We start from the raw sequence: 24,849 nt of genomic DNA on the forward strand, positions 1-24,849 counted from the left end.
TTTGCCCAGTCCCAGCTCCTGCGTCTTTGTAGCACTATAGTGGGAAACGTGATTAATTAATGCCATTGATTGAGTAGTGATTCTTTGCACCTTACCAAGGACACAAAGCAGCATTGATAGATAGGAATTGGCAAGCAATGGACTTCTGAAATACTGGGCATTCTCGGCTGACTCAATAGACTGTAATGGTGTAGCATGGCACTGGAAACATGGAGAAGACTGATTGAAGTAATATCACAAGGCAGACAACACAGGAAAGCAGAGAACATTGTTATGATGAGAGAACACAGAACTGCAAAGCCTGTAAAAGCAAAACCAGCCCCACAGTGGAAGCTAATGAAGAGAACGTGACGTGCTCACTGGGAAAAGTAGAGCTGAAACACGCATGTTAATGCAGACGCACAAGCAAACTTTACACAGTGGTATCTGTTCAAGTAACTACTCATCAGTTCAACTCATGAGCAGTAAACCACCAGTCTCCCATTTTCTTTTTGTGAGCACCCGTAACGCAGAAGCGGATTCACCATTCATAAAACATTAAAGCTGCTTTTATTTATTTAATTATTTAACATGTTCCCTTTCACAAGAAAGGGATACAAAGCCTAGAGGAATATGGGAAGCAGTTTCGAGCTTTGTTGAGGACAATAAAAGAATATATAGCTTAAACTCGAATAACATTTCTAGAGAATTCTTAACTCTTCTCCTGTGCTACTGTTGAAAATTGACTTCTTAATGTTCCTCTGCAGAAACCAAAGTACTGTGATCTGTAGGGTATTGAATATGCAACACTCAATTGGACTTTGAATATGTCATTTAAATTTTATGATACCACTAATCATTTTGTCTAAGAATGTTTTCTTGTGGTTGCTTTATTTTATTTTTTATACCAATGCATCAATCTCATATTTTCTATTGTTACAGTCTTTAAAATAGGAGTGTAGATGTAGTATATATTCTATAACCAGGCTGTAACTGTGAATTGATTTCTGCCTCTTTTTGACTGCCGCACGATGACTCCTATCCTCTTATGGACAGTTGTCATTAAGTTTAGTTTCCATCTCAACTGCCACTGATAGAATGAGTGACCAAATGTAATGCTCATGATAATTGCATAGGCTGCAGCGAGTGTGTGTAAATGTGTGTGTCTGCTTGGTCCAGTCAGGGAGATGGCGGCCCAATTTCAGTAACTGATGAGAGTGGGAAAATAGAACGCTTGATTACCCCTGACACTGCTCGAACAGCGCTCCTGCCAATGAAGGTTATTGGGCCTCTATACACGAGTGGTCAAATATAGAAGGACACAATTATGATCTAGTTTCAAAGTCTCTGTCTGATCTCTTGCGATGAGGCTTTTGATATATACTGTATGGTCACGTTCACATGCGAATGAGCTTCTGTGACCTCCATCACCGGTCCCACTAGCTCCATCAAAATCTACATCATCATTAGCATTAGGGCCATCAACAGCTTTAATTATCACTACTGTAAGTCACCAATATCGTCAGTGTCAACTTCATCCTCCTCCTCCTCATCATCATCCCAGGCTCTGAATGCCACCCAATTTCCATTTAATATCTTTCTCTTAGAATAACAAAACGACAGTTCCTGCAACTGCAATTTACTCTCACTGTTTTACTTTTTGAAGAAGCACACCAGACATACAGTACACTGAAAACACTAGCAGCCCCGAACAAAACACTCCCTAGAGGACATAGTACTGATGGGTTTTCTACTATGTAATGAATAAAAAACACAGAGTGCTACAGCTGTCCCCCAGGCCAGTAAAACCCTCTAAGAATCCCTCCAACTCCGCTCCTCCCCACCACTGCCGCCATCTCCAGCTCGACAGAGACGTGGGAGCTAACACATACATTTTATAACTAACAACACCTGTCCAAGTCTGCAGCCATGACAATGCATCAACTAAATGAAATCCACTATAATTGGAAACATTGCCTTTGTTCTCCGAAGCGTAAAGCCCGCCGCTGAAGACAAGTCAACAAACAATATGCAAACACAAATATACAGTGCAGCCTCCTGACCTGTTGTAAACACATGAGCACATACAGATAGACAAACGCACACGTACACACGAAATGAAAAAGAACCTTTGCACCCGAGTCTTCTGAAGTAATGATGAATAGGATGGACTGTATTTTTTGGGCCTAAAGCTCTAACTGCTGCCTGCTCTTTGATACTAAAGTGTAATTACCTTTGAAGCTATGTCTCTCTCTTTTTACTGAAGGATGTAAGAGACACAGACTCAAATGTGCATTTCATGTGATTTCGTTCTCTACTGACACTCCAATTACCAAGAAATGTTGTATAAAACCTCAAATACCTGAGCTCTAAATCCTTCCTTACAAACCTGACTTTCCTTTACTGCTGCTTTTCTCCAAACACTTTGATATCTAACATCTCTCTTAAACTTTAGATGTGACTCTAACTCCATTAATGCATTAACACTCTTCGTTCTACTTTAGCTTCAGAAAACTGCCAGCGTTGTGCTGTAACTACAGTAAAGTCACAGAGAAGCCTCTTCCCTTAAAATCCGAAGTGCTCACTGAATGTTTGTTAGTTTCTAACATCTTTATGATGTTCTTCTGAAAGTTATGTTGACATATTTCAAAACATTCAGGAATGTATAATAACAATTCAACTGTACAATTCATTCTTTTTTCTCTATTACTCATGCTATAGTAAATATTTGAATGCTTCATTTGCAGGTAAGTGTGCTCAACAGTAGTGGGTGTAAAGCAGTGTCTGAATCACTTCGTCATGCACCAGGTAGGCTGATCCATTTGCTGAGGTTGTTAGTATTATGCAAATAATTTATGCATGTTGTGTTTTATATCCACTAACAAGGCAACAATATTCACAAAGCTATGAAACCATGAAAATCTAATTTTAACCTTATGAAAATTTGTTTTCAAGCTCCATTTAAAAGCCGTTTGTGTTGCTGCATCAGATCTGTTGCCTTGTAGCTCCTTGAGGTCTTTCCACTGAATTTAGACAGAGCTAATGTTTATTCTCTTTTAATTGCACTGCTTATCATTCTCCTTTTTGTTTACAGACTTTCCACAGATCTAAATCTTTCTTTCCTGGATTGAAAACAGACGCAGTGAAGCCAATCCTGTTAAGATTGTGGTGTAATTTTCTTTTTTCTGCATAGACACCCTTAAGTGCTGCTTAAGTTGGAGAAATCACAAATTGTTTCAAGCAAGATGCATCTGAGTTTGAACCTGCTGGAGCCTGACTGCATGGGTTTCCTCCCACAATCTAAAGACATGCAGGTTTGGTTAATTGATTACTCTAAACTGTGAGCATGTGTGTACGTGAGCATGAATGCTCAACTAACTGTCTGCTGAGCTTTCTTAGCGTGATTCTAACGTGCTGACATTAGCGTTTAACCACTGTGCCGATGTGCAGCATCATAAACACAACACAAAGCATAACTGTAGACTTACTTTTCCTTCACAATAATTATAAATTGAATTTAAATTGCAAGGTTCAGATTTAGTTCAAATCTTAGTTAAAGCCAAACAAATTAAATCCATTTGTGAAACTTTGCAGCACTTGAAATACAGTTTGTATCAGGATAAGATCTGGACTGGTTCAGAGGTGTGACCAATGTGGGCGACTGAATTTATTTAGAAGCAGGTTTCGTGATACATATCAGAGTGAGACTGGTAGATTGAAGAGTGGGTGGTCATGGTGATGAAAGGCCATGACACTCCCACAGGCATGATGATATCAGGATAGTAGTAGCAAAGAGAAATGGAGAAAATGGCAAAACCATAAAGTTTGTGATGTTTACTGCATCTGAGGAACGGGTAAACCTCTAGGATTAAAGGTGAGGAGGGTTAATGTGATATGAAACTATATAACTGAATACCTGGCTTGACATTTAAGATGTAGCAAACAGGTTGAACATGCATTTGGGTCAAATTTCAATATTACAGTAATATTTAAAACTCTGACAGTAAATACACTGGATATCAGAGGTGTAAAGAATAATAATAAAAATCAATAAATGTTCACTTTACATTCTGCACATTTACTTAAGTTTCAACCTGTAACATCAACAACTCCTTATGTCCTCTTCATAGAAGGCAAAACTAGTGGACAAGAAGGTTGAAACATGAGTCCAAACAGAGTCCTGCAATTTTGGGGCGACATGTAACTCAGTTGGGAGAGCAGTCGCCTATAAACCCCAGGGTTGAGGTGTCCTTGGACAAGACACCGACGCCCCACAGTAGCACCGTCATCTACTGCAGCTGTCCAAACAACAATGTCCCCACGGGGATCAATACATTATGTAATTATTATTATTCATTTTGCAAAGTTCAGTACTGGTCTACCATGACCTGATATACATAAGACATAAGGCCTGGATGTAGCTCAAAAAACTAGCAAGACGTTATTACAATATGTACATAATAAAGATGTTGCCTTTTAAAAAGGACAAAGCAAATTAATCTATGGTCTGTGTCTACTGAGATTCTCCAGGATGATATGGACAAGATTAGCGCATTGAAGGTTCATCCATGTGAGTTTGCTAAGATGCGACAGAGCTGTCGATTGTAGTTTAACATCTACTGTGAAACTAGTAAAGATGAGCAGACTTGACCAAATTCATTTTTTTTCAGTGCAAAATAATTACTACAAGCCTTGTTTTCCAAGGCTGAACACTTGTTGTAATTAATCACTTAAATGAACTGAGATTTATTTATTTATTTATTTATTTATTTTTGGTTACGCTACAGGGTTATTGAATTTTCTATCCATTTTGAGACTTGGCATTTTCTGATTGACTATAATTACAGCGTATGCTAAAGCATCTACCAGAAAGAAACAAATAGAAAGAAACAAAAGATTACATAAAGTTAAGCATTTGTTTGCTTCTATTCTGGTTTAATTTGAGGTTCTGAATAGGGAACTGCTGAATCACTGGGCAAACTGGCTGTGTTTGAAGCCGGACGTCTTTAATTGCAGCATCAGGTGAATCAAGATATTTCTAGGCAGAGGCAGTTACTCTTGAGAATTAACTACAACAATAAAGTGTATTTTATGCTGATCATAGTAATAAGGAGTATAATTCTGAGGTTTGGAGCACAGCCTCCCACAGTATACCTCAGAAATAATATTTTAATAGCACTTCTCATAGTAAAACGATAACTAATATTTAATAACATTCCTAGGGTTACTGTTTTTTTTGCATGTGCGTTTCATTTGATCTTTTTTCCCCCCACACTGCTTCAGGAGAAAATTAAATAAACCAAAGCGTGCAAATTGCTTTTGCCACATTTTCTTCCAACTTTGGCAGCAGATGTAGCTCACACATTTCAGTCCCATCTCCTGCTGCATAGCTAAATGACAATCTCAATCAGATTGTGAATAAGTCACAAGGCCTCCTTTTAAAAAACAAAAAAGGTTCACTGGGCCTGTTGTCGGTCAGAGGGAAATGAATATTTCCACGGTTGATCTGAAGCTTCTTGCTCTCTTCATCTTCAGCCAGTGGCCCATACATCACTGTAACTCTTTTCTATTTTAGCTCAAACTGTTTCCACAATAAAAGATTACAAATGGAGCAATGGTGCTAAAAACAACTCATGAAATGCAGGATAGCCTCATTACATCTTACTCCAAGGAAGACTGAGAATTAATTGGACCCAACTAGTCGCTAATTATTATCATCCGGGCTGGGAAATGCACATAAACAATGTCATTATATTAGTTACATAATGGTACAGGGTTGCTTTACAGGTTTTCACACAAAATCAACATCATCCCAACTTTGTGTTACCTATTTGTGGACACACTTTACGCCAAAACTGAATAGTCATCTAGACAATTACCATGGAAAAGACACAGGGAAACAAGGGGGATTCATCTCTTAAATTAAACTGTTAAATGTTTAATGTTGGCAAACAACACGTAATTTTAAAACCAAGTGAAAAAAAAATCTCCCGCTACACTGAAACCAAATAGAAGTTTGCTCAGTATCAGCACCTTGGAACTCCCAGCTTTTATTGCTGAACATCATATGACCTGAAGACACCCTTTTTAAATTGTGTTGTCTGTGTAGCTGCACAGCTGATTGCAATCCAGACTCCTAAAAATTACTTTTCTGCAACTACACTGAAAACATGATTCTGAAAACATGATATGATAATTATCATGATTACAATGTGATGCAATATATATCATAAATGAATCAAGCTCTCCTTTAAAACTGGAAAACCAGTCGCAAGGAGATGGTTGGGATGAATGGAGAGTGTATAATATGCACTGAAAAACAGCAGACACATGTTTGAGTCCAGTGAGGTTGGATTTAAGCAAGAAAATCCCTTAGTTTAAGGTTAGAGGAAGATCGCAAATTGTTTAATGAAGACATTGTGTGTGAAATGGCTTTCAGATTTCTTTTTCATTAAGCGAGCCCACAATCTTTCCCTGACCTTAACCAAGTGTAGTTACAAAAGAGAAAGCTGTAAGACTGGATACTTAGGCAGAAAAAGAAAACTACATATTGTCGGTGAAGATTCTCAGTCGTCCAGGTGAAGATATCTGCAGGTTACGAGGGGGTGGAGTGCATATTCAAGATGACAATGGCAGGATTCATTCATTGTGAAAGAGTGATTCAGGGGGCATGACACATAATTTCCACACATGGATTGACCACCACAGAGTCCAGGCCTTAACCTCATTGAGAAGCTTTGGGGCGTGGTGGAGAAGACTGCGCAGCGGTCTGACTCTCCCATCATCAAAACAAGATCTTGGAGAAAAATGAACGTAACTCTTGATGTGAATAAATGTTGTGACATGCAAGCAATGTCACGGTGAATGTGAGCCATAATCAAAGCTAAAGGAGGTCCAACAAAATATTAGAGCGTGTGACTTTTTCTTTGGACGGGTCGTGTACATGGTCAGGAGGAAACATCCCCATAGCTACTGTCCTCAAACTCTAGTACTGACAACAACACAGAGGGGATTTGACAGAATCTGCTACTTGTGCAGTCCTTGTCAACCATTCATCGTCAGTCCTTGACGGTCCTACATACCCTTCTCATACTCAGGCATGTAGATGTCACATACATATTTGGGTTGACTCTTGAGAGAGAGGCACTGCACAGCAGCAGACACCTCTTACCTGTATTAGAAATCACTCCAGTGCTACAGCAAAAATCACAGTGCATTTTCTGACTCTTATACTGCAAGATTTTTACTTCCTGTAGTGTAAGATAACAAATTAACATGCATTATTCTGTAACAACTGTAATTTTTAAAGGAAGGAAACACAGAGAAACTTCCTATTATTGGGAAGCTACCTGTGAGCCAAGTGGGATTAGTAAATTTATGATCTATTCAGAGCCTATAGTGCAGTTTCTCACCATGGTTTCAAGCACTTTATCTATTGCTTAGTTTTACAGGCCTTGTCCTATTCAACTTTATGATGAGAAGCATAATTAAAATCTCATTCAGCATGTTTTAAATGCCACGGGACCACTGATAGAGCCAGAATATTAATGAACATAAATAAAAGTGGAAATCGACTTATTCAACTACGAAGTGACCAAGCAACTAAATCAGGTTCCCTGTTTTCTATTTCCATGATTTTGCACACAGAAAGCTTTGAAAAGTTACTCAATCATATTTCATCTCTCTCCACATGTTTCTGTAACAACTGTCACCAATAAACAAGACTTCAAACAACAGAAATTAGTTGCTATGTGGTGTAGGTGTAGAGCACAGAGATCTACAAAGCTGCTCTTTGCTCTCTGTGGTTCCTCATGTGGCAGGATGAAAACAGCACAGCTCAAATTAAGACAAAGTGCAAACCTGCCTAGAGAGGAGAGCTGAGAACTTTGACACTTTGAGTTTTTAAAAAAAGAACAACTCGCAAGCAGCAAGCAGAGAATACAAGCAGAGAGGAGTCGAGGGCTGGGAGTGAAATGCCTCCAGGACAGAGCCCTTACTCATCCTTGCAACAGCAAGACAAAAAGTACAGGAGTTGGAAAACAGGAGAATGAAGAGGGCACCTCATGGTCTCCCACACCCATCATCTAGCTGTGGGATGCGGGGTTGTGTGCGGTTAGTCTGGCGAGATTTACATGCACGGGTCAGATCAATGCATGCCCTTAACGCAGATCAGAGCTTGACAACTCCCCTTGGCATTGGCATTTCTGAGTGAACAGCAATTTCCCACCTCCACACAAGTGAACAACATCAAAAGTGGAAGAACTCAAATGCTTTGGTGTAAATGAGAAGTGTGAAGACCATAATTAAAACAAAGAGGAAAACCCTTATACCTATGTGGAGATTCAGGTAGTGAGACACAAAGATACAGTCGAGCAGAGCAAAACAAACATAAAAATCTTATCACGCTGCACAATTTAGCATTTTCTCTGGCTTATGCCACTATTTTCCCCCCATTCTTTTCCACATACTGTATGTTCTCAGTATCTGAGGCACTATGATTCACATATCGATGGTCTTCTCTTGCAGTAAAAGGAAGTCATCCATTCTGCAAACATAGAAACATCTCACTAATGTCCAGGCATTGAGGTAAATATGCTGAAATCAATAGAGGCTTTTTCTGAGAATTGACCACAGTCAGTACAATGACAACAGAAAACACAATACAGCTGTCAAAACCATTCAATTATGAAACGAGCCCTGTGTGTAGTGACAATCTCTTTTCTACCTGATGACATTTTGCCATGCTGTGTGTCTTGCTACAAATGCTTTTAAGCAACTACAGTAAACATAACAGTTTCTCATAGCACTACACGACAAACTGTATTTATATTTTATTTTCCAGTCTGTGTTGTTGTGCACATAAACTTTAAAGATAATCCCTTTATTCCATACAGAGTAGCATAGAAAAAAGCTAATATATATTTAGCCTTGAAGGGAGATCAGAGATTTTTTTCCTACCGACTATAAAGTCCAACAAAAGATGATTTGAGCCTTACGCTTTAAGGCTCACACACCATCAGTATGTGCTAAACTTAAAAACTAACTGAGGATAAATAAAAATATTGTTATGAGGGTCGACAGAACATTATTGCCTTTCTATATAGTACCAGACATGATAGGATGTCTGTAAAGGTTGACAAAATCCCGTACACCTTCTGCAAAGAAAACATGCCAGGTGGTATTTTAGGCCCAATTACCCATATGTTTGGGACAAGTGACCTTTCCCTGCTGGTGCACTGTCTGAATGTCCAGGTACTGTAGCAACAGCAACCAGCCATCAAAAATGGTTTATTGAAGTGTTTATTCTTAGCCTTTCCCCAAAGGTTAGACTGAGCTCTCACACTCACTACCCAGCAGCTTTCTAATGCATGTCAAAGAGGAACATCGGCCCACAATGAAATATGACAGAACAGATGGCAGATGAGCTAAAGTCATAATTTCATCATTTGCTGTTTTAGTTTTAATATAAAATATTAGTGGGCTATTATCCACCCGTGACATAGTTATCATCCTCCATTCCTTTCCTTCTATTCCAAATGAGACTTTATAGCTGCATTTAATTCTGTGGTGGTTCATCAGGGTTTCAGAGGCAATTACACAGCAATGGGACACCCATCCTAAATCTGAACCATGTTACTTTTCATTAAATAGCATATGGTCTCCTGTGACCAGTAAAATACACTGAGATGAAGCTACAGACGCAGTCACAGTCACACTGCGGTGTCATTACTCTCCGTCAGCACGATTCTGAACATTTTGTTTTGCTTGGTCCAGTTTATGCAGAAGCGTGAAGAAACCACAAATGCATTAAATAAGTTGGTTATACATCAGTTTTCCCAACAGCTGTGGCTCAATAGCCCACAATGCAATGCAGCCACAAGATATTTACACAGCTCTGACTTACTCTTAACAAGAAGAACTCGATATCGTGCTCGTAGGTACACTGCTGTTCTTGCCTCTCCTCTTGCACGTACAGGAATTGGCTTCCAGAACAGTTACAAATCACAGTGGAACAGTGAATGTTTTATGATGGGAAAGTGCTTCAGTTAAGGTATGGTTGGGCTTTGGCACAAACAATGTGTTAAAAGTTTAAGGAAACATCCTAGTTTGAGTGCTTGTTAAGTTTAGGTAAGCATTATGGAGTTTGTAGCCTTCATTTAAAATGCCTGATGACTGTTTTTTTACAACAATTCATCCAAGTTTCACTTCCGATGGCGTGCTCTTAAAGCATTTTGCCCTTCTGTTAGCCATCAAAAGCTATAGGGGAGGAGATAGCACTCTTGATCAAAGCCAGCCACCTTTACTAAGCTTCATTTTTGCATGAATGAGGAGGTGCACAGGGGCAAGAAGCACAGATGTTGGAGATCAGGGATGTACTGTAAGGGTACCAGACTCCCACCAGCCCCAGCCCTCATTTTAGAAGCACTGGCTAAAGGTTAATGCTTCGCTACCTGCAGTGGAGAGGCAGGCAGAAGAAAATAGAGCAGGGGGATCAAAGCTTTTAAGCATGCATTTCTGTAAATCTAAAATTCATATACTGTATGTCTGGAAACTGATATTGGATCTAAGTAGACAGGTTAAGGTATAATAAGCTTGAAAGAAGGTGAAAATATGCTTCTAAACGTCCTCTTTATTTATTTTTTATTTTTTGGAGAATATTCCGCTCACAAAATAGAGTTGAAATGATATATAATAAATTGAAACATTAATGCTGTATAAAACTAAATTGATCATTGATATGCAGCCATAGCAATTATGACCAAAGCATAAGCCACCATTGGGATTAAACTCAAAGATCGCACCATCTCGTTCACAAAAAGTCGTTTTTGGGCCATATTACTACATTTTTTAAATTGCTATAAATATATTAGTACTTGTACTAAAATTCCAAATTTAAAATGAAATACAAAAGCAAAGAGGCCGATCGTGTTAATACGGTGAATATCTCACATCTCATTGATCCACTGGCATCCACTTGGTTAACCTACATTCCTGACTCTGTCACACTGATGCCTGCACTGTCCCCCCTGTCCCCCAGGTCTCTGTCATTCCTCACCTGCCCCCTTGTCACACCTATTTTGCTATCTCCCCCCTGACAGTGTTTAGATTGTGCCACCTGTTTATACGACACCATGTTCCATGTCTCCCTATTAGGTCACTATTACCACTATAGGTTCCTGGCAGTTTTGTGTTTGCCTGGTTTACTGTATGATGTCGCCTGTCTGCTAGACTGTCTCTAAGCCTGCAACTCTAAGATCTTCTCCCCCCCCCCCTGTTTGCCACTTGTCAAAGTGTGAAACAAAGTGTTTGCCCCATCAGCTCTTTGGTTTGCAACAGGGACCAGAATAAACTAAAGAACTCACACAGAGTTTGGGAGTGTGGGAGAATGTATGTATATCATTATCTTTGACCCACAAGCAAGGACAGCAGTGTTTTCCAGCTAGATCCTCAAAAAACCTCAAACCAAAGACAACAGATGATTGTGCACAGTGGAGTTCACCCCACCGTTGGCTGGAGGCCCCATAAATCACGGTGGTGGGAGCAACTCACCCTCAGTCACCTTCTTACCATCTATGCAATCAACCACCCAGCAGCCAACGCTCACCTGCCACCAGACTGTTCAACTTGAAGTGACTTTCCAGTATTCCTGTTACCTGCCCTGCTGCTTACCAGTTTGGCCATGGACCCTGTTTTGGTAGTTTTATCATCTAGTGCATACACTTTGCTTGCTCACCTGGTTGTTGTGTTTCCCCTGCCTGGTTTCGTCTGCGATCATCTACTAATCTAGTCATTATTTATGCCCTTACCTGTGACTGCCTGTCTAATCTGCTCTGTTTACTCATTTATTTACCTGCTAAAAGTTACCGAAGAGACATACTGGCCTTGTGTCGTCAAAGTGCTCTGCTCCTTTTACAGTAATTTACATCAAACTGAACTACTATTTAAACTTTCCCCAACACCTTGGCAATGCCAGATTAGGGTGCTGTGTGCAACCATTTCTATAACTTTAAGAAATTGACAAGAAACCTGTTAAATCCATGTCACGCCAGGCTGTGTGGATGTGAAGAAGGAGCTGGGGCTAAGATCTAAGCTCAATAACAACGTGTTGTACAAACAGTATTTAGCTAATGCATCAATCCTACTGCTTCCACAATAGTCGTCTGTCCCAGGATGTGGATAACTTGACTTCAGACATGGTGAAATGCTTTTATTAGGCAGACTGGAACATAACCCACACAACACTCGGCTGGGTCACAAGAACCAGGTCATCTACATAAATAAAAGAAGACCTAAATCCTGCTTTGGTATAGCAGCTCCGAGGACCAACAGATGCGGATGTTATTCCGTCAGGGCATTAATATAAATGAGGAAGTGAAACAGCTAGTTACCTTTCTCAAGGTAACAGAACAGTTTTGTGAAACTGGATGTATTTAATGGTCAGCTCTTATTCCACAGACAAGAATGCAGACATTACAGCACTAGCAGTGACTGAAACACAAACTATGCCATACAAGGTGCGGCCTAATCCTTAATGAATGTCTTTCCTCTGCTTCATGCTGCTTGCCATGTCACCCCCATAATGCACAACAGCAGGTGGGTCTTCAATTGCAAAATGCATGTAAAATAAACATTCAGCAAGTTTAGAAACAATAATCCATCATTGTATTTTGCAGCCAGGTAAAAGCTGAAGAAGATCCCTGGAAAATGAATTTTGCTGTTTGACTTGCCAGCAGATCATTGCCAGGTTTGAAGGATGACAACAAGTTTGCAGTTTCACAACCGCTATACCCACCTGTCATTAAAAGCATCTGGAGGAGCTGCAGAGAGATCAAGAGAGATGCAAAGAGTATGAGGATGTTTCAGGCAACTTGTCTCTAATTTATGAGGTGATACACGATTCTGTCAGAGCCTTATGAAATAGTGAAGCTTTATTTACCGTTTTATTGTCCTGACATGAGACGATGATGTGATAAATGTTATTGCTGTTGTTTCTAAAAGAGACGGTGCTAAATACCTAATTATATATTTACTTACATTCACAATATGTTTGGAGTTCTGAACCGCCTATTTCAGTAAAACTTTTTCCATCATGCAAACATCACACCTGCAGTTTCATGCTGGACCATGACCATGGTTTCCTGGTCTAGTTGTGAAAACATGTTTGTGCTTCTAACACGGAGATTTAAGGTACACAGGAAAAACATTTACCCTTCAGCAGATGAATGTGAAAACAGCCTAGTGTGTCAAACTCTGCATATATCACTCTGCAAAGTGAAGGTTAAACATTTAAGTGAAGTAACAAAAAATGGCTTACAGTGTAAATATAAATAGTTGAAAGCCCTTAAAGAAAACTGGCACATGGATTAAAGAGGAGCAAGCAATACAATACATGTCAGACCTATCAATAAACTGTTGGTCCCAAAGTCAATTACACTGTTTTATTTCTCTTTAACGTTTGTTTAGTCGCGTAAATCATTCACAAACATAAACCAATGAAACAAATGATGAAAGACTAAACAAATAAAGGGCAAGATATGTCTATTTAAGATAACATCAGCCCTTTTGTCCAAAATTGTTCAACCTTTAAAAATGTGGCTTTGAATCGAGCTTTGGTGCAGGAGGAAAAAACACAGGTCAGGCTGATAACATTAACAATGGCTCGGGTTCACTTCAGTTTCCCACTACAATGAAATGAAAGTGTGTACATGGATCTGGACTTCTCAAGCTGACATTGTGGATGTCTCTCCATTTGTGTGTGTGTTAGCTTCTTTTGTTGTCATGATTGGCCTTTTCAGTCCACACCTGCCCAGTAAAGACTTTCAGATGAGCCAGGTGATGCACTTCTGTGAATAGACTCGTCTTGCGATGAGTTGCTTTGCATTAGCACATTAGCTTGAGCAGGCAGCCTTCACCGGCTCATTGTCATGAAGTGAGCTTCCATCCAAATGTAATGTAAAACCAAACGGAAATTCAAATTAATTAATTTGTCTATCCAATATTGTTATGCAAATTGGTCTATCCAGATACCTTACTGATGGTTGTAATTTTCCAGTAGGGTGCCCTTAAGAGGGCGGCTGTGGCTCCTGAGGTAGGTAGTAATTGCAGGCTCTCAAGGGAATAAAACAAATGCTTAAAATGAAAATAAAAGTATTGCAAACAAAAATACAACAAGATGACCAAATTAATAGAGCACCAGTCAAAGCTCAAACATGATAAAAATACAAAACATTTTCTTGCTGTGTGAATTAATCTGCGTCTTCAGTGGACATTTATTTTTTGCTTTCATCTATAAAGCAACTTTTCCAAAACTCTTTAGCAATATTTCCTGATCTTTAGACATTTCCAGCATTGCGTAAACACTATGCTGCCCCTTTATCTGCTTGATGCTGCTGAACACTTCTCAGTAACAGATACTGAGAATGGGTTCCGCAAGAATCAAAAACCTATTTTACATACAAAATTATTTTCACCAGAGGAGATTAATGAAGGGGAGAGACAGAAATTAAGATGAATTTGTGATATTATAGGATGGAAAGACAATAACGAAGAGATGCAGAAAAATCAATCGCAACTACAACCACAATGAGATCACTTGGCCTCCAGAGAGTCCACTTGAGGTAATCAACAACACACAGAGTTACAGTAGAAACAGGGAGATATAAATAAATCTAAAGAGCACTGTTGCAATCACAGAGCACTGAATCATGGCAGGTACAGGTGCATAAGAGTTGTAATTTATCTTGCTTTGATAGTTAATCAAATTTAACATAAAAAACATTTAAAGGTGCAACTTTTACCCTGCAAAAGTTTATGTTTTCAATCTTTACTGCACGAATATCAAGGACAACGTAACATGTGACAAGGCTACGTGACGAGTGACGCATTACATATGACTGTCACTCCCTGTTTTAAACATGCACAGACTCTTACAATAGAGTCTGGGTGTCACAATATCAGTATGTAAGTGTAAAGTATACAGCCTCTACTGCCACATAGAATACAGAGAGAAAGTGCTAATGGACCTCTGTAATAATATAGCACAGTAGAACAATGGGCATGTGAGAATATGTGCCCGTATTCAATATGGTGAAAAGTAAGAAGTGGAAATAATATTAAACGAATCATAAATGTCAAAGCAGTGCTTCTCACGGTCACATAGAAACTAGTGCTTCACGGTAAGAATAGAAAAATAAAAGGCTAGAATTAAATTTTAAAGTCACCTGTAAAACTAAAATAAGAAAGATTCCAAGTAAAAGCGCCACAAGCTCTTTTCACGTGTCAGTCAGTCCTTGTTCTGAGTCATAGAAAAGCAATCAAACGTCACATGCAGGTGGGCTACGAAACAACAATTCTGAAATTGGTGAGAAGTAATAACAGCGGCAATTATTCTTCAGCAGTCATTGAGCCGAACGTACTGCAGTAGTGTTGTTTATATAAATGAATTTGCTTTATTAACTTAAAGACTACCTGACTACCTCGTCAAAACACGATAGTAAAGAGAATCCCTTCGAGATGGGTTACCACCTCACCAGTTTATGTTCTGTCTTGGGAGTGTTCTCCATTAGCTTTGAAAAACAACCATGATGTTCCTGTAGGTTATCATACACCTTGTAGGTCAGCGGAGAGGGAGCTGGATGTCAGCGGTATATTCCCTCAGTGTTTGAAGCATTCAGCAGACAACCACTACATAACACAGACCAAATCCAGCAAAGAAAAATGAAGATACACATGTACACATGTCTAATCTTTGGTAAAGGTCAAAGTCGTCTGTGGTTCGTCTTACACTCGGCTGCTTTGGGATAACATAAGTCTGCTCAGTATAAGATAAGAACACTATATATATAGATAAATAGAGAGAGAGAGAGAGAGAGTACAACAACACTTCTAAATATACATTTCTGATTTTTTTTTTCTTCTTCCCGTGCTTTACTGTTGGCATTCATTGGCTGAGGCTATGTTATTGACTGACTATGGATCAGGACCAGTCCAGCCTGTAAGCTATTAGGAGAGCCAGCAGTTCAGGCTCCAGCCCTGCTGTCCCTTAATTGGTCCCCTCAGAAGCCCAGCGCACACAAACTTCACAGTCACACTGCAAGATTATACCGAAGAGAAAAGAGAATCCCTGTGTGCACGGCACTTGGCATCGATTAGCTCACTCTATCACTTCAGTTTCTTCATTTTTTTTATCTAATTTCTTTTCACCTACAGATTATAATCAGCTGGGGTGGTCTTTGAGTAAACCGTACAAGTCGAGATAAAGAGAAGTAGACAGAGGAAAATGGCTGGAACAAATGGGAGATGACTCAGGACTGCCTACTGGGTAATTGGGTTTTATCCTCTCATTTTATCAGGCCTTGTTTTGGATTACAGCTATACAACACACACATACACAGGCAAAAGAGAAGAATACCTAGACATTAGCAGATCTCAAGATAACTAGGAGTGGAGGAGTGAGATCGTTGTTGCAGTCTCATTATGATACTCCACAAAAGAAAAGCTTGACAATTTTCTGTGCAGCTTTTCACTCTTACCAAATCTGGTATCAAGGTATTGGATACAGTCAGTAAACACAACTCACAAAAAAAAAAAAAAAAAATGTCAACACGGATGCTGCTGCACAATAGCTTGTCTCTTCTATTTCCACATTTTAATTCAAGCCGTGTTCATTTCAACCTGACATTTCAATTTCAGATGCTTCTACAATTCAGTGCTTTGAATATGGCTCTTGTCAGTACATGTGTAGGCTCTGTTTGGAGACCACGACAGGCTGACAATTGCAAGAGTCATCCAGCAGAAATACTGTAGATATCGTACTGTCTAATGCAAAGTGTTTCACGCCTATATCTGCACTGACTTGACAACAAAGTGAAGCCCTTACAATAGTAACGTATGGTAAAGTAAATCAAGCAGCTAGATCATTAACCCGGCCATGTGAATAACTTTAATAATTAAATACAATTAAAATATTAAACACATTATCGTCTTATTAGACAAATTCAAATGAGCAATGCAGTTGAAGTAACCAGGTGGACCAGCCTGACGTCAGCCCAGCAGCCAGCAGCAAGTTGTTTCTACATTCACCACGCTGATTGCAATAAAGCGCCATCACCTCCTAAATCCCAGAGTTACAATATGGCTGTTTAATTAATAGTTGAACAGATTAAAAAATAGCTTGGAGTCATGCCATAAGCTATTCAGCCTGAGACTACACAGAAATTGTTGTTAAGATGAATTTATTGTTGGTTTTGTTGTTGTCTTCAGAGAAACTGTTCGTTAGAGTAAAAAACATAACACTAGCATGAATTATTAAAATCACAAATAATAAAAAATACTGTATATAGGAGCCCTGGCTTTGCCGCATTTTATTCAACTCTGGGTTTGACTTGGTCCAAACCAGCTAAGATGAAATGAAGCAGAGATAAGCAAAGCTATTTATTGATTCTTCTGCCTGTGAGGTGAAACAAAAGGAGTCTTTAAATGAATGTAGCCACATTGATGCACAGAATAGATGCTATCTATCTTAATGACAAAGGGGAGTCCTTGGCTGAGGGGGGGCTTCATCAAGGTTACACATGCGTAACGGTGCTCACAGGGCAGAAGAAAACACACAACCGTATTAACAAACATTTAAATTCAACTATTCAGGTTATTACAGAGCGTTAATAGGAACTTGGAGGAAAGTTCATCAACACTGACCTGGAAGAATGTAAATATATTTTTTGCTCATATTAATTTTCACATTTTGTTTAAAAAATGCTTAATTCATTCTCATTTAAATGGAAATCAGTAGCACAAATAGAATTTTGAGTTCCTCATACAAATTCATATTAAACAAATGTGACCAACCAGCAGGTAGAGACCACAGGAGGTCATGCTGCCATGAATACACCAAAAAGAATGTGGACAAGGGCAATATGTCCTCTAGAATAGGTGCCAAAGACAAAATGTGATAGCTTTTCAACAGTGTAAACAGCTAGACCGCCCCTCATGAAACAAGAGCTGAACTTTAAGGAGGTAAGAGGTTGACTCAGAGAGATATTAGGCTAAAAAGATCCAAACCACCAGTGCTAAATGTTCAGTGTTGAGGGAGGGCTGCAGCAAGGTGGACATGGGGCATTAGAAAGAGCAGGGATTCAGCAGTTCTGCCTGAAAACTGACATTTGACCACCGAGTGGGCCACAACGGACAAAATGACGTCCAAGAGAGTGGAAACAGCGAAGGGGACAACGCAGCAAGCTGGAAGATGAGCAGCTCAGACAGTTTAATACACTTTGAACGTGGGATTATTGGAGACTCTGCTCTTTCTCAAATAAGTCCTGCTTTTCACTGCGTAATGAAAGCAGGAGGAGGTGGGGTGGGGGTGTGGGGGGCAGCAGAGGTAAATAGAGAGAAGAGGTGCAGTGAGTTACGCTGTAGTTTTAAACAGCTCTTCCAAACACAGGTGTGCCTCTTTACATACTGATGACACTCCGTATTGAAGACGGTGCTGACTTGCAAACTCTCTGCTGCTTCCCATCCCGAAATACGGTGGAAGGTGAAGAGAGTTTTAAATATGAATGTACCTTCTTATTATTCCAGCATGTGTAGTTTTTTGGTATCTGATTATGGTCTATTTCAAATCAGATCCCGCCGCTGCTGCTACTGCTGCAGTGTCTTTCTTGATATGCAAAGGTTTTAATAAAAATCGTTGTGCATTTTAGGGATGACTGAATCTTTGACTGAGCATTCGGGGAACAACAAATGACCGGTGCAGTTAATTTACTTATTTATGTGACAATTAGTTTTGACTTCTTGTTTTTTTTTCCCCTCAGCTTTGTATTTGATGTGTTTAGCTTTGCACTTCTCAAAGACAGTGCTTCTGAATCTTCTGCCTTTGATGGCAGGACTGAGGATTTCATCTGAAAAAAAATCACAGGCTGCATCTTCAAAGGCCTGTGGAATGGAATACCACTGTCTGCTTTATTTCATGAATGACAGTACTTTGTTGGTTTTACTACATACGGTCACACATGACTACAGAGAGGTATTAGGTAGGCTTCATATGCCAACAGGGACTGTTAAACCCCATCCCGAATCCCTGACACTCACAAAAGCCCCAAATAGCCATTGAGGAGAGACAGGGATGCATGAAATATATACAGGCATAGTCCATTTCTGTAGCTTGGGGTGTCATTGGAATTTGTTTGCTAGAGGAAGAGCAAACCTCACTTGAATTCACAAAATGACAAATGCCTAGATATAAGAAATGGAGGGGAGCTACCCAAACAGCTTCCCAACCATTAACCAACCTTTCTGTGCCTGCCCTGTGTTCACGAGACAGCAACAAAACTAAAAGCCGGAATAATAAATGGGATCACAATTCATCTTACATGACAACAATTTAGAGAGTGGAGGCATCCAAATAGTGCGTTTGTATGTGCGATTGCACACCGCGCATTACTGGTCTCAAACCAAGCAGCAAGCTTTAAAAAGTATATGCTTGTGTTAGTTATGAAGCAAACCGAGGAAATGAATCACATGTCTCCCCCTGTGGATTTCCTACATCTGTCATTTTTGATGTGTTTCCAATATATTTCACATCAATATTGTCATGTGCTATAGTGGAAGGCTGCTATTCAGAAACTGATAAATCCTTTAAGAGATGATATCAAAAAGACAGAGAGAGAAAAAGCTTAATGCTGATGTCTAGATGTGTTCGTTTAGATTTACTTTCATCATATTTTCCTCACCAAAAATGCCAAAACTGATGTTCACTTAAGCATGTCAGAACACGGCAGCGCACCCACAACACACATAAACAAATACTGAACCTCTACTTTAATCCAAAGTCATTAAATATGCATTTGCTTTTCATTACACTTAAAATTAATTCATCTGGGAGAGCGGTGACAGGTGCTCGCTATTACTGACAAACTGCTGTGGCACTAACTGATAACATGAGATACTTAAGTATTCTGCACTGTAACTCCACTATCTGTCTTTCTCTCTTCCTCTTATTCTTCGAACATTCCCCGCTCTCTTGCTCCGTCTCTCCAAGCACAGCTCTCCTTTCTCCTTCAGTCAGGTGAGTTGAGAAATGATACCAGAACTAAACATTTGTCACTGCAACAATCCACTGAAACTAAATTACACTGAATGGAATTGCGAGGGAGGAGAGGGCAACAAGAAAGGATGAAGGGACGGGGTATTTATGAAATAAAAACGCTTTAGAGGAAACAAAAGTGCTACCAATAGGTACACACAGAGGGCTACGTATGAGAGGCAGAGAGAGGGAGGGAGGTGTGGAGAGTGTTTGGCATTGAAGTGAATGGTGTATGGTGTGAATCTTGCCTTTGTGGTAATGCCCTTGAGTTGGCCATTGAGGCATTCAGTGGTGTATTGTGGATGGGCAGTTATCTTCAAGGCTTCCCTTTCAGTGTTATTACAAAACACATGACAGCAACGCTATCTCTTATTGAACACAAAGCTTCAAGGCTGTGGTGACAAGGTTGGAAGGCAAATCTACAGGAGATGACTGAAATGGTAACATTTGACATCCTGTCACATTTGGCTATATACAGACTATACAACAGCAGGATACAACAGTATACAGCAGTATACACAGCAGGATACAGCAGTAAACACAGCAGTATACAGCAGTATACAGCAGTAAACACAACAGTATACAGCAGTATACACCAGTATACACCAGTATACACCAGTATACACCAGTAAACAACAGTATACACAGCAGGATACAGTAGAATACAGCAGCCTTTAAACTACATGAATCCCTGAATACACTAATTACTAATGTGACATACAAATGATGCTAAATGATAGAAGTTTAACCACAATGAAGGTAAATATGTAAATTAGCATAAAACAGAGAAGAGTAAGAATAATGGGAGTATATGAGCATAAACCCGTTCTAAAGCCAGTTCTTTCCGTACTATACTCCACCTCAACATGTTAATGCTGCAACACTGCTTTCACAAACATTTTAGTGTTACAGATATTATACTGTAAAACATCATCATTTTCAGACTATAACATCTTAGCCCCCGCTTGTGCCTCTAATACATACATTCAAGTCACTGTATTAACTCTTCCAATAATCAGTCATTCCCCAACACTCATCCAAATGAAGTTATTTTCAGAATCCTCTTCTAGCTCTGACTTTTGACTCCGGAGAGTCTATGAGGATTCATAATTTGGGTGAGGGTTGTCAAACTAATCTACAGCATTAGAAAATGTCACCTTGTACTGTGTTTTGGGATTATGAGAAGAGTTATTACTGTGCATGGATGTAACACGTGAGCGGCACTAGCTGGGTCTAGGGACAACTTTCCTGCAGGATCAGGAATTAGGGGCCAGAAAACTGGAAAGTGTCATTCCTGATGAGCCTCTACACTACACATTGTACACAAAAAAGGAAAGAGGACCATCAGTCCATACATAACCACAATGGAATTGAGCAAAACTACTGTATGAAGTTGTATCAACAGATTTATAATGGAAGCACTGTTTTTATTGGAGTGAACAATAGAACTCTGTTCCAATCTGCTCCTGGGAATCATGTGTACAAAGGCTTATCCACTGTCCAGACTCCAAAGTCCCAATATCCCATAGACAAAAAACTAAAGACATCTGATTACTACTCCAACTCCATATCTCATCACACTTTATTAATATAATTAGCGTTTACTTCCATGCTTTTCTTTGAATAACTATCCCAGTCATTTCCCTACGTTTAACTTTGTAGATTATTTCTTCCCCTTCCTCTTCATGTTTGTCAGCTGATGAGCTTAGTTCTCTTCGAAAGTGGAGAACGAAATGAGTTCCCTTTGGATAATGCAAGAATGACACTGGACAGTATGACCACCATGCCATCTCCTACAGGACAGAAACAACTGGAGAGTGTGGACACCAGCCCAACTGTGCTGCTGAAATCATCTCTTGAGAAATGTCACTTGAATCAAAGTTGAAGCTTGAGAAAGAGTCTAGCAGTCATTTTTTTGGGATAAATAAAACATGGCAGCAATGACTCCATTGCCCTTTATTCCTCTCTCTGTTTCTCTCGAGTTTTATCACTGATGCCATGCTCGAGCTGGGGTGCGTTTATAGCAGCAGGAGGTAGAGCGAGCCGCACGGGCTGCAGCTCCAAGCCTCAGCCACTGAGAGCCTGTCAAATTTTTATTAAACTAAAAGATAACTGATGTTACTAAAATAAAATTGAGCATGGTGCTAGCATCTCACAGTGCTAATGTGTTATTGAGGGGTGAATCTTCTTCTATGCATGGTACTGTGATTGCAGAACGTAGAGAAAATAGAGGCAGTTATCTAAACTATCTTTACAGGATGTCATGGGGGCAGTAATGTAAGGTCATGTGGACACAGAGAGCTGACCAGTAACATGTCAGTATGACAGCATCACTCTTATATGGTCCTTTAAGACCAAACTAGATACCAGTCAGGTATTAAAGCTCAAAGACTACTACTAGTAGTTGTTATTTACTTAAAAACCTGCATTTGTTATATCATTAATTATTTCTGCAGCACTGTTCTCATGGATACTGCCACGCCACGATGCTTAATGTTTTTGTGACTATTTTTTTATGCGAGCTCTTTCTTTATTTCGTTCTTTCACGCCTGTTGTGTTCGTTGCTGCGGCTCAAAAATTTCATCAACCTGATCTCATCCCCGAATCCACATGTAGTCACTGATTCTAGCCTTCCTCCTTTGGGGTAAGTTTCTCATCTGCTCCCTCTGTGTGCTAAGCTTTAAATTGTCTGCGTGCAGGTGAGTGATGAATCCCCTTCCTCGCGAGATAAAAAGAATAAATTTGGATCACTGAATTATAACCTGGCTCCTAATTGACAAATAAATTATCACCTGTAGGACAGTCTATATCTCTTATATGTGACCAGAAACTGCATTTTTATTTCAGCTGTGCTCCATAACTTAGCCAGGCCTGCAGGTTCTACATTATTTAGTCTGTTTTGGAGCGTGTGTGTGTGTGTGTGTGTGTGTGTGTGTGTGCGTGTGTGTGTGTGTGTGGATTCTGCCTTTTCCATTTCAGCTAATTTCATTTCTGCATAAAGTATTTGACTGTTGACATCCATATTATTGCCCAACATAAATATTTATTTTACAGCCTGTCAGAGAGGCATGGCACATGCAGATGCCATTTTAAAGCTTAGCAGATGTATTACAACATATACCTTTGCAGTTTATAAAAACTACATATTGGCATATTATACTTTCATGCACTTCTTCTTAGAACATTGTTTTTTTTCTGCCAAGCATAGGTCAGTCCTTTCAAATACCATGCTACATTTCACATGGAAATGTAGCCACCATGGAAATGCTGGCTGTGTAAATACAGTGCACAGCCTGTTTGAAAAGGTTATATTCTGCACCCTTTAAAAGAATAACAAATAACCTCATGATCCCTACATGCAAAGTTGCCCTGAAGATATATATGCTCAATCTAATATTTATGTTATTCAATTTTCAAAGTTGAAGCTAATTTCAAAACTTTGGATGCAAAAATGGAAACCTTGGGGCTAGTTACCTAATTGAATTGCAAATAGATCATTGTTAGACTGCCATGTGAGCTAAATGGATGTCAATAGGTCAGGGCAAATTCAGAGGAGAAAGAAAAAGAAAAGATTACATGTTGATCCATTCTCTGAGCAAATGGAAACACAAACATCAATCACACGTGTAAATCTGTTAACAGAACAGTTACTATGGATTAGAAACAGCCAGTGAAGTCTCCTTCCTCCGACCTGTATACCCACCAGATCAGTTACCCTTATGATTTTACACATGCTGAGAAATCTGAATAAAAATCATTCAGAAAGTTCACACCAACCAACATCAATTAGAAGTCGCAGAAGCGACCCCAGCTCTCATTCAACCATCCTCATCCATCACCAAGCAAAGGCTGCACATGTGTGCAAAAAGAAAGGCATGCCATTTTCCTAACTTCTCAAACAATTCATGCAGCTGAGGCGACTCTCGGTGAGAATATGGGGGAGAAACACTGAGGAGGGAGGTTGTAGTTCAAGCGTGGCAAAGCGCAAACACGCAGTTCTCGTACTGTGGGTGTTACCCGAACAAAGAGGTTCATCTTCAAGCACTTTTAAAATGTAAAGATAAAAAAAAACAGCACTTCAGATACAATCACACGTTTATTCAGTCACACGCACGGAAAACAAGCTGCTCCCGTTACTTTTCAGAAGGCAAACTAATCAAAACCCATCTACCTGACGCGCGCACACACCGCGCACTGACCCCGCGTTTGGAGGAACATCGCGCTCGTCAAACGGTGCCGGAGCGGTGCTTACCTCTGGCTAACGTGGCCGGGACCTGCGAGCCGAGGAGCACGAAGATGGCCAAACTCAAGTAGCATCCTCCCGAAAACTGTCCCATCACTGCTCTGCTCGTCTCCCTCCCCATCGGGTCTGGGGGCACCGGCCGCGGGTCTCACGCATTTGTCGTCTCTCCGGAGCTCCTACTAACACGTCTCCGCGTCCCGCGGGGCGCACTGCCCTGGTGTTTGGGCCAGTTAGTGTCCGCCAAGAGAAGCGTAACCTCACGGGGAAGAGATGGGTGAGAGATGGGAAAGAGATGAGAGCGGTGCGGAGCTTTCAGCAGCAGCCGGCTCTCTGCTGCGAGAGAGTGGAATAATTAGAGAGCGCGCAAGCCGACAGCTTTCAGAGAGAGAGAGAGAGAGGAGAGAGAGGAGAGAGAGGAGAGAGCGACCTGCCTTAGCCCCTGTGGACCTGTTGAGAAATTATAAAGGTGGATTCTGCCATGTGGGCAGATGAAAGAAAACCATGTCTTCCAATGATCCCCCCCTCTCCTATTACATTCTCTGCT

The 24,849-nt window shown here is 40.0% G+C and overlaps 1 protein-coding gene across 2 annotated transcripts in view; it reads right to left on the reverse strand.

Annotated features, from left to right (window-relative positions):
• LOC113158043 (netrin receptor UNC5D-like) overlaps positions 1-24,634 on the reverse strand; it is a 121,789-nt gene extending 97,155 nt beyond the window's left edge. For both annotated transcript variants that reach the window (XM_026353708.1, XM_026353709.1), the window contains exon 1: positions 24,315-24,634. In XM_026353708.1, coding sequence (XP_026209493.1) covers positions 24,315-24,426 — 112 coding nt within the window. In that variant the 5' untranslated portion in view covers positions 24,427-24,634. The remainder of the gene's footprint in view (positions 1-24,314) is intronic.
• Between the last annotated feature and the right edge of the window lie 215 nt (positions 24,635-24,849).

The sequence above is a fragment of the Anabas testudineus genome, chromosome 12 (genome assembly GCF_900324465.2).
Source record: "Anabas testudineus chromosome 12, fAnaTes1.2, whole genome shotgun sequence".
Classification (NCBI taxonomy): Eukaryota; Metazoa; Chordata; class Actinopteri; order Anabantiformes; family Anabantidae; genus Anabas; species Anabas testudineus.